Source organism: Diuraphis noxia, unplaced genomic scaffold (genome assembly GCF_037042655.1).
Source record: "Diuraphis noxia isolate RWA-SAM2 unplaced genomic scaffold, SU_Dnox_SAM2 contig0002, whole genome shotgun sequence".
Classification (NCBI taxonomy): Eukaryota; Metazoa; Arthropoda; class Insecta; order Hemiptera; family Aphididae; genus Diuraphis; species Diuraphis noxia.
Genome location: NW_028301712.1, coordinates 12932650 through 12944399, shown reverse-complemented (window position 1 = coordinate 12944399; position 11750 = coordinate 12932650). Strand labels below are relative to the sequence as shown.

The 11750-nt window shown below is 26.9% G+C and overlaps 1 protein-coding gene across 1 annotated transcript; it reads right to left on the bottom strand.

Annotated features, from left to right (window-relative positions):
- Positions 1-8608, bottom strand: LOC107168798 (protein YIPF6). The gene is made up of 8 exons (XM_015518327.2): positions 8381-8608; positions 7294-7356; positions 5336-5455; positions 5191-5269; positions 4209-4251; positions 4016-4144; positions 2677-2834; positions 1-2607 (listed from the first exon to the last, which is right to left on the bottom strand). Exons 1-8 carry the CDS (start codon positions 8384-8386, stop codon positions 2492-2494), a joined length of 714 nt encoding a protein of 237 aa, XP_015373813.2. The 5' UTR covers positions 8387-8608; the 3' UTR covers positions 1-2491.
- Positions 8609-11750: the final 3142 nt, after the last annotated feature.

The window sequence follows — 11750 nt, the reverse complement described above, 5'->3', positions numbered from 1 at the left end:
TTGAAAAATTCAAATTATTTTATTTATTTATTTACAGTTCACCAAGATGATAAACCGAAGAAACATAAGGGGTTTTTCAATTAGGTACAATTAGGTATTACAATACAGTCATAAGCTTAATTTAATGTCACTAAGGTGTCACCTGGTAATCCTCACTGACGACTAAAAATAAAAATAAACTAAGAAGGTTGATAAAATTAAAAATAATGTATAATATTTAATTTTTTAAACAATAATTCATCAAATCAGCTTAAAATCTATTACTAAAAAAAAAAATTTAAACCATGAATACGTCTTAAATAAAAATGTATTATTTACTTTAAGAACTAATTTTAATTCAAATGTGTACTTGATTGTATTAACAAACCAATTAAATTTAAGAGATTATCAACATTAAAGTGAGCCGAAAAATAATAAAATAATCTCTATATAGTATTATAATACAAACAAAAAATTTGGAATCTATAAATTAATTTGTGCAAAAATTTAATAGTCCAGATAATTATTGACACTCCACTGTACTATATAATAAATATTGATATAAAACATGTAAAAATAAAATAAATTTTAGGTATACGTGTTTTGAAATTTAATCAAGAAATGTCATAAGATTAGCAAGTCCATGCAAATATAATAAAAACATTTTTATAAAATAAATAAGAATTTGATACATATTAATAATATTTATTAATATATCATAATTATTATGTTTTAAAGACGGTATCTACCCTGACTCAAGATAACTAGGAGGTCGCCCTTATTTATATTTTTTAAATATTTATAAGCTAAGAAATAAAAACTAAATAATATTTCACGGGTATTAACATTTGGTAATTTCACACTACTAACAAAGTGTATATTATATAATTAAATTACAAAATGAATGAAATAATTTATTAACATATAACTACTTTGCTTTTATTACAACTTGAGAACTATATTCTTTATCAAATTTGGTTTTATAATATATTCATAGTTTACAAATTTATATTGATTTTAACAAAATACAACACATTAAAACAAATGTGGTTCAAACAAGTTCAATAAAATTTTTTTTTTAAATTGGGGTTATTAATGATGATGACTAGGGCTAGGATTTATATGCATTTGCATGTTTTTTTCCTTTAGTCCAAATTTATTGATTGTCAGATTTGTCCACAATTTGGCTTATTCTCGTTTAAATAGGACCAATTTTTTTTTGCATATTTTGGACATAATGCATATAATTGCATATTCATAGATTTTTTTAGAATTCAATATTTTTTAGCTAATATTTTTAATTTTTATAAGTTATTGCTAATTTTAAATGGTACTTCACGAAACCAACAGTTTTTGGTTTATCTGTTGAATTTTTGTAAATATATAGCATAAATACTACCTATTTTATCTTAGGTCAGATAATATCCGTTCGTTACCTTATCGTTAGTCAGACTACTGGTAGAATTACTTACACATTGTTATACAGTGAGATAGCACAGAAAAATTGTATTGGTACGTCGTGTGTTGCGTAAATGTGCAGACGTTTATACTTAATAATTTGAATGGTTTTAATAACAGTGTCCAGTATGCCAAAAGTTCAAAGTGAAAGTGCCAAGTTACGTCTAATTAAACTAATATTTAATGTAATAATATGAGCTAATAATAAGTAATAAAAAATTATGAATTATAATAAATAATAAAAAAAATTTGTTTTTGCATATTTTGGTAAATAAAATGCATATTTTACAATTTTTTATTGCATATAAATCCTAGCCCTAATGATGACTAAGAAAATTAAACAAATTGATTGCCAATCAGGCCAATTCATAAAATATATTAAAATGGATTACAAATATAAATTATTATACAATTTATTTAGTTTTGTATACATATTGTGAACATTTAAACTTTTCTTTATAGATTTTCATGTATATTCCAAATTATATTTAATTTGTGAAGACTATTAAAAATAATTGTAATCTAGTTCCAATTCAAAACATAAATTATTATACACTAACATATTTTGTTTTAAATAGTGACAAATGTATTATATTATGATGTATAACAAGAGCAAGGTTAAAAATAATGTGTTTATTAGTATATGAATGAACATGATCATTCAAGGTAATTAGACAAATAACTTATTGTGATCAATATTATCAATTCTTATTATTTAACATTGATTAAAATAATTTATCATAAACAATTAACCATATAATTGAATAGCATTATAATAAGAGAAAATAAAAAAAATAAATATACTCAAAACTTGAAGAAAGAAATAGAACGATACAATAACAAATAATATTATGACATATTTATTGCACAGAAACAATAAACATTGTACTTTTATTCACATGACAGGGTGATTTACATTGAAGGCATCAAGCTCCAAACATTAATAATTAGGTACTTAACAGTAAACAATTTAAAACAGAATAAATAATTAAATGATTACAAGTCACAAACAAAATTAACGCAACATCTCAAAATGTATTTTTGATCAACAGCGCTATACTGTATGTGATAATACAAGCCATGACATGATAAAGTAAAACAAAAATATTGGATAAACAGCTAGAGCTTTTTTTCCTTGAGGTTGACTATCTCCAAGGAATACAACAGAGGCTAAAATTTAAAATACAAAAATATAATAATTATTTTTAAAAATGTCTATGTTATTGCTTTATTGCTTACCATAAGTGGACCACAAAAATGAACCAATTGATATGGCAAATCGAATAAAAAATAAGAAATTTGTTTGTTCAAATATTAAAATAAATCTGCATACTATCAAGGCTATTACAATTGGTAATAAACAGTAACCTAGAACACATACACTTTGGAAAAACGATCTGGAAAAAAATTAAGTAATTATATTATACAAATAATCAAATAGTGTTTAATATTCTATGTAATATTCCAGACAAGAGATGTACATAGATGAAATACAATAGCACCTCAGTGGTGGAGAGAAGAAAAAAAAGAAGGAAAATATGAATAATATTAGTTTGTAGCTTCTAAAAATTTTATATTTTAAAAATAGTATAACTAACTTACTAATCAGTTTACAATTATTTATTAATTGAGTTGTTGTTTTATTGGTACATAATAATTTTATAATATTTAAACAATTAAATATTAGACCATTTTGTTAACGCAAATTCTGACATTTAAATTAAATTATTTGAAGAAAAAAAGTAATGTAATTTAGGTTATAGGAATTATAAAAAAATAAATGTATTATTTAAAAAAGTGTTTGTTCTGTAATATTATACTTAAATAATATTTTAGATGAATATTATAGCGATGCAATGTGTTCAATGTTGGTACTGATAGTTCTTAACAGTTAAAGAGGACATCCTACTCGTATGTGTTACTAACATCTTACTAAGGTGTAACATATCAAAATGTAAGTATAACAGTTCCAATTATATGATGTTAGCTTAAATATTAAAGTGAATTGACGTATAATCATTATTTAAAAGTAAGATCATTATCCGTGACTGTGATTTTTAAAATAATTCAATTTTTAAGTGAATTTATTGTATTTTTAAATATTCATATTTTACATGCTCATACTCACTTAAAAATTAAAATAACATAAAGATCTAATAATAGAACACAAATAATATTCATAACTTTTTGATAACAAGCCAATTCACTCTAATATTTAAACTAATCACACAAAATTGTGATTGCTGTACAGTGTACATACATTTTAGTATATTATATGTTACCTACCTATTAAGACTGAGATAATTCATGTGATTACAACGTCCTTTTAATCAAGTTATATTATGTTATATATTTTTATAATTCATACAATTTATTATAATGTTCATACAGGGATTTTTTTTTTGTATCAATGGGGGTCCATAATCAAGGAGCTGTTTTAGGTTTTGATCACAGATTGATATTAACAATACAATTTAAAATATATTTTACACAACCTGATTTAGCATAACAATTTATAAAAACAAAGTCAAATGCACAAAATATGAATACATTTAATAAAAAAATGAAGAATACTTACATTGTGCCACCAAGTAGTTTTGAATTTAATGTAATAATAACAGAACCTATCCAAATAATGACAAAAACCTCAGCAAATTCAGGACCTCCATCACCAACTTGTATAGAATCTGGTGACGCTTGTAGAACCCTGAAATAATAATAATTATAACTCAATAATAGTAAGTAAAAATAGTAAAAACTAATAAACTTACATAGCCATGAATGTGCAAAGCATCAAAGGGCCCCACAAGTCCCCTAAAAAATATAAATTATATTATAAAATACGAATATGGAATTGAACGACATGGCCATAAACATAAGAAAATACAAAACAGAATAAACTCAGCTATCAGCTAACAAGTGCTTCTTCGGATTAAAGACAATATTGAAATCTAAACTAGTTCCGATCAGATCTAAAATAACTTAATTTTTTTTTTTTTTCGTATGGCGCTATGTCCGGGAGTAGGCCCGAAGGCCTAGATCGGATGCCTGTTTGGCAGAATTTCTATTGGGGCACCCGTAGGTTTCTGCCATGTCCCGGAGTGGGGGATTGCGACACTTGTTCTACGGACACCATGACTAGCCCAGAGAAAAATGCCGCCCGAAGGTCGAGGATCAAACCCGGTCCGGCTGAGCCACAGCCGACGCGTTGGACAACTCGGCCACCTCGTCCCCCACTAACTTAATACAAAGTAATGATGCAACCGATAGCGTTATATAAGTGTGAAATGAGGGAAACAACTAAAATAGACAAGCAGAACCTAGCATGATTTGAGAGAAAGGTGTCACAACAAATTTTTGGCCTTAGAAAAAACCAAAACATGGAAAAATATGAGCGAAGAAAGAACGAAGAGGTAATAAGTATGTAAGAGGATTTAGACATAATAGCTAGTAGCTACAAAAGTAGAAGAATAAGCTGGGCAGGGCATGTATTTAAAGGTCTTGAACAGACAATCGGTCAAGTCTCCAGCTGGAAACTGAAGAGACCCAAAATACTGCTTGGCCATCAAAGACAAAGATAATAAACAGGATCTATAAAAACCTGGATATGCAGGAAATCGTGGACAGTGAAAAGCAAGCCACGGATAGAGACAGATGTAGGGAAGTGATAGTTGCGACCACAAACCTGAATGGTCTATATTGAGCCAGAAAAAATAAAATGATAAAAAACGAAAACCACTAATTAAGACTTACATTCTTTAAGAAGTGTATTTTTTTCTTTTAAGTACAAAACGTGCTTAAATTTCATTCCAACTGCTTTTAAGTCTCTCATCTAAAGTTAATAAATGCTTATTATTAAACACAAATAGAAAATGTATACAAAAAATATCATAATTACAATAGTAGTTTTGATAGGTTCATCTAATGTATTGAATCCAGGGTCACCAATATTTTGCATTAATGATCCAGATACAGTCATCCGTCCTTCTACATTATTCATTGGCCGGTCATCAATATACTTAAATAAAAAAAACAAGTACAGTAGATTAAAGGGATACTAGGTGAAATAGATTTAAAAAAGAAGTAATTTTAGTCAAAAACTAAAAGGTATCAAGTAGATATTTAATTTTTGTAAACAATAATGTAGTCGTTAACTGAGATTTCGTGTACATTTTTAAATTGTATAACATATGCTAATTAAATTAATTATTTTTAAAGGTATTCATACCTACTTAGTTATAAGAACATTTTATTAAATTATACCTAGGTAATAGCCAAAAGGTATATTAAATAAACTTCTGTAATATATTTTACAATAGTATTCAATTATTAGTAATAAGCTCTCCTCCAGTGACATCAAATGAAAGATTTTTTCTTCAGACTTCAATGGGTGATGAATAATTAAACAATTTAATGATCATAGTGGTAAAAAAAGAGAATGCTAACAAATTAAATTTAGATGAAACAGTATATATACAGTGGCGTCATTTGTGGAGTGGCAGGGTGGTCATTTGCCCCCCACCCTTATTATTAGCGGGCCGAATATGGGCCCCAAGCCCGCTATAAATTAACATTTAAAATTATTTCTTTAGCTTCACTAATATAGATTTAAATCAAACTGTTGACACGTTTGGTATTATGAAGACTAGAAGATACCCAGTTAATGTCTTACATTCTAACTATCTAAGTAGCACTTTAAAAACATAAATTAATAATAAATATTTAATAGTTTATTGCAGGTATGTTTTTTTTTTTTTTTTGTTTAATACATTTATACTACTCATATTTGGTGTAAATAGGAGACATCAATGGCGGTAAATTTCCTCTTAAAATAAGTCATCATATAAAAAGGTAATATTGGGTATCCCTCTACAATCTACATAGTAAATATTATTATATATGTGTATAATAATATATTAATATGTATTATTTACTATTTAGTCATTGTTATCCCTCAAAAAGGGAATTATTTATGTCTTATCTCAGATAACCGTAATAGTAACTAGTATGTATAAAATTATGTAAAAAGGCTATTCTGTATTGAAATAAAAATGTAATTTTTAATGAGTGGTTTTAATTTTTTTTTTTTTTGTTGTATTATGGGCCGGTCAAAACTTTGCCCTTCCCTCTAAAAAACTGAAATGACACCACTGTATGAATAGCATAATTAATTTTAAAATATAATAATGTATACTGTATGGAATATTGTGTTATTATTTATTACAATATGTTAATAAATAATAAAATATATTTATTTTATTTTGGAATAAATTGGATTGGTTAAAAGTAGGTACCTATACTAAATATTTATAGACCTATATCAAAATATAAAAAAATTATCAATGAATAATTTTAATTCATTTAAATATATCCTTGAAGAGTTTAACACCATACAAGCAGCTTACACACAAACAATACCTGTAATTACTATTTTGAAGAAAAGTGGACTGACGAAGAAAAAAAATTGGCCTGCTAAATATGAGCATCCCTATTAAAAAACTAAAATGGCACCACTGCAGAGAAATAGAGAAAACTAGGTAATTTGTTTTATTATACTTGAATGATTTACCTTGTGTATTTTATGTCAATACACTCTTATAGATGAAATTATGCAAAGTTCCTACTTTCTAGTGAGGGTGAGAATAACCTAATAGTAATATAAATTAATTTATACTTGTATAGTTAGAATTAATAAATACAATTATTTGTCTAATATTGATTTAAATCTTAATTTTATGTTGTGGAAATAGGAAATTTAATTTTTAAATACAATATGTTGCTTACTAAAACTAAATTGAAGGTACATGAAATATTTTTCATTTATATCAATTTGTACAATTCTTAAAAAATACTTACAACTGCAGTATGACCACCATTTGGATTATTGAAGTTACTTTGTCCGGTATTAGTATTTAAAAACTAAATAAAAAAAAAAAGTATTAGGTAATGATACAAGAGATTATGGTTGAATAAAAATGTATTTTTTAGAGTTTATTTAAACTTAAAAATAATATAAGAGTTAGATGTAGTAATTTAAGTATAACCCTATAAGACATAAATACATTGTACTTTTTACAATTTTGGAAATATTTGGTAAACATATTATTATGATCTAATAAAATGGGCTAACTATTGTATATTTAAAAAATATGAAATCCTATATCTTATTATTTTCTTAGGATTAGCTACAAATCAAATTTTTAAACATATCTATAAATCTAACATAGGCAAACATTTTTTAAGCAATTGAACTTGAATTGTTTAATTTATTAAACAAATTAATAGAAATGAGCATTTTTTACATTAAAAAAACATACCAAGGTACATTAATAACTTAGAATATTAATTCTATATAACTACTTCAATCAAAAACTACTATGTAGAAACCCAATTATGAACCAAATGTGCCAAACTATAGCTTCATAAGTAAATTATTTATATGCCTATTATAATACAAGATCTTTTCATATGCTCTAATTAAAATATGAAATTTACAATCAATATTTTGTCTATTTAGTAATAAAAAACTTTTTTTACTGTGCAGGATATTAATAAAAACAGAAAATATCTTAAGCTTTAACTGATTAAACTACAAATAACCATTGTTTGTTTGAAAAAGAATGATATTAATTAAAAGTTTAAAAGCTTAAATTGATGCGATTTACAGGACAACTAACCACTACTACCCACGCTCTGAAATACTATTATTGATAAGTTTCTTCAATCAAGCCAACCAAGCTCTCATATGTATTCCTCCATTGTGCTTATTGTAAAAATATTATATACAGATTGTACAAAATAAAATGAATGACAAAAAAAGAAGTTTAAAAATAAATCCATTACCCTCAAAACAAAAATATAGAAATAAATAATTAAACTATATTTTAAAAACCTAAAAGTAAGCAAGTGTATGTCTAATCTAACTAGGCGTAAAACAACTTACATCCATTGTTGTTATTTATTTATTTGTGGAATAACTAAAAAATAATGAGTACAATTAATGTAGTATTTTTCATTCGATTCTGGTGAAAGTTTTTGAAATAAAAGAACAATAATTCAAATTAATAGACATTTTATACGTGGCCACTTTAAATAATAATTATTTATTGTACGAATTAATAAAATTAGAATCTCTGGCTAAGTCGCTAAAATGCTAAAAATTAAATATCAAAATAATAGGAAACTGAAAATCCAGACGTGTCATGATAAGTGATAAACTGATAACATAATATAGTACATCCAAAACCGTGGTAAATACGAAGATAATGAAGTTAGCGACAGATAAGCACGAATTCATGCTGATAAATAAAGCAGACGTGTATGGCAGTGGTCCCCAAAATTGTTTCAATATTATGATACCAAAAATAACCTAACCGGCTAACCGGTAATAATCGATGTATTCATCAACTTCTTTAACTCGTATAAAAACTTAATAAAAATACCAAATTTTACTTTTTTTTTGTTGATTTTATCGGTCATTGAGACCATACCGCCTAACAGATTCATATGATCCATCATTTTCTTCTGCTGCTACACTCCACGATGTATCTGGTCGAAACTTACCCACATCCGCTTTCACAGTTTCACGCAGTCTTCCCGACGTATTCGTGATCTTCCTAGTGGCCTCTTACCGATAGGATTCTCCTCAACAGCTGTTCTAACTATTGAACCTATTTTCCGCCACGCATGACCTGCCCACGTCAGGTATATAATATATAATATAGGTATCACTCTCCGTTGAGTTCACCATGCGGGTCGAGACGATTCTGTCGACCAAGGAAAAGGATGAACGCGAGGAAGAGGCCTTGCGAAGGGCACAGGGGAACGTGCGACCGCCCTGATGGAGAACGAAACATCCAGAGTGGTGGACTCCGGTCGGCTCGCCAATCGGATGACAGGCACGCGAATTCAAGGGCGGCGGACTCCGGTCGGCCCGAGAAGGACAGGAACAAGTCAAGTAAAACTTGTAATGCATAAAATTCAGATTGACCTTTGTTAATGTAAAATTTAATTGTTAAAGCAAAACTTTGAAATGCTCGAACGAGGTAAGTCGGGGAGCTGTCCCGTCTGCCTCCCACGTATGTATTAATATTTGATACTGTCAATAAACGATGGCGGCGCCGCGGAAGTAATGCGAAAGCAGATCCCGCGGCGTCGTCGGTTAAAACGGGGGAAAAAAAAAAAAAGGTAACACTCTCCGTAATATGTTTCTATACTGCATTCTGTGTGTTATTATTTATTCGAAGCAATCTTAAATCATAATCAGGAACAAATGCACTTTACCACCCCCCTCAAAATTTTCGATTTTTTTTTGGAACATACTTATATTAACTATTTAAGAACGATGGTGCAATCAAAATTTGTCGGTTAGTTAGGACTTAGTTTCGAAGTTATGGGCTTTAGAAGTTAGCAATTTTGCCTTTTTACGTATGAGTGCAACGTTGCGTTTATCACGTCTTTTACGATTCTTTTAATTTTTTTTTCTTGAAACTTGCGTACATTAATCAGTTAAGAACGATGGTGGTTTCAGAATTTATCGGTCGGACTTAGTTTCGAAGTAGTCAATTTTTGAAATTCAAAATTTTGTGTTTTTTACGCTTATTCATAACGCTATAATTAAAGTATAGGGATCAAGTTTGGGTCTAACAATTGTTACAAGTAGATAGTCGCTCCCTTCGCCTACCGGCTCCGGTCGCATCAGAATCTGCAATTTCTATTATACATATAGTATACCTAAGAAACACTCATGTAGTAATTTTGCATAATCTATGCGCCGTGCAATTCTATGCAGCACAAAAATATTACAAAATTTAAGCTATTTTGGTGTATTATTTTTGTTTTTACTCATAATACTTAATCACTTTAAAATTTATTTGTTGATTACTCTAATGTCATAAAAAAATCTAAAATCGGTATTTTATTATATTTATTTTCAAAAAAATATCAGAAATGTACAACTAAACTAATAATCTTAATCATTTTAAATAAAAGTTTTCGTAAACAATATTTGTAAAAGAAAAAATATAGGCAATATAATTTTTCGATAAACCAATAAGTATTTCGTGGTTTTTTGAAAATTAAATTTTTCAGAAATAGCTATTGCATTAATTTGTTTTAATAGAATTATCTATCGAATAACATAGTTATTAAAAACTCATAAAAATATGGGCTAATATAAAAACACATGTAAGCAACTGTTTTTGGAAATTAATATTCTACAATCGATATACTATATGTTTAAATTGCATTTAAATTTTAATATTCTAGACTGTGATACCTTAAAAGTAATATAATACATATTAAATTCACCATTTGCTAATTATGTGTAGCCAAAAACTATCTATACATTCACTAATATAGTTGTATATGTTATATGTATAAATGTATAATGAATAATGATTCCATTGAGCCATTGAGTAATTCAGAAGTTGCATGTAATAATACAGTTTAAAATAAACTGGTTAAGCATTTGTCATAAATATTATAACTTTCAACTTTCAGACTCTCAGAGCACTATCTCTTTGTCTTATCATGACGAATAATTAAACAATAATAGTTTATAATTCAAATAAGCTCTCGATTTATGTTGATTTAATCAAATTTGATCATGAGATTCAATGATTCATAATATATTATGTACAAAGAGATATAAACTACAGTTTTATTTATATAATATTATCAACGTATCAAATCGAACGATTTTGAAGGTATTTAAAAATTACGGGTATTCAAGACTGGAATTGAATCAAAACATAATAAAAAGTTTTAAGAACATTCACGTATTATTTTTTTATATTATTCTAAGTTAGGAATTCCTAACATATCATAAAATAAAAAATAATTAAGCATATAATATATTAGTAATTCTAAGGTTGGATATGTAAACTGTAAATAAAAACATTCAGAATATGATTGTATACTTAACTAATAAACTAATTGTCAATAGGTAATTTAGGATTGATATAATATTATATAAAGCTAATCATATCTGTTTGATAAGATAATTTGATTAAAATTCATGCAATTTCAACGTGTTATCTCCTAAATCCTGATTATATTTCACATGATGTTAAATTATTCACCTCATTTGGTTGCTATTTGTTTCATTACACTTCTACAGAAATACTTTACAATGCATAGTCAATGAATTCATCATACTTTTTATCCATTTGAACTTTTTAAATGTTTTTCAATTCACTTAGAACATTTTAAAGCTACAAGTCATTTTTTTGTTATTTTAAATCTAAAAACAAATAATAAATAAATTTACAAAACAAATAGGTTTAATTTAATCGTAGGCAAATTAAATTTAT

Bases quoted from the DNA above. Each gene is read 5' to 3' on its own strand.
- LOC107168798 (XM_015518327.2), bottom strand. The intron at 4,145-4,208 runs GTAAGTTTATTA...TTATTATTTCAG, and splicing joins CTTTGCACATTCATGGCTAT to GGTTCTACAAGCGTCACCAG. The intron at 2,608-2,676 runs GTAAGCAATAAA...TTTAAATTTTAG, and splicing joins ATTTTTGTGGTCCACTTATG to CCTCTGTTGTATTCCTTGGA.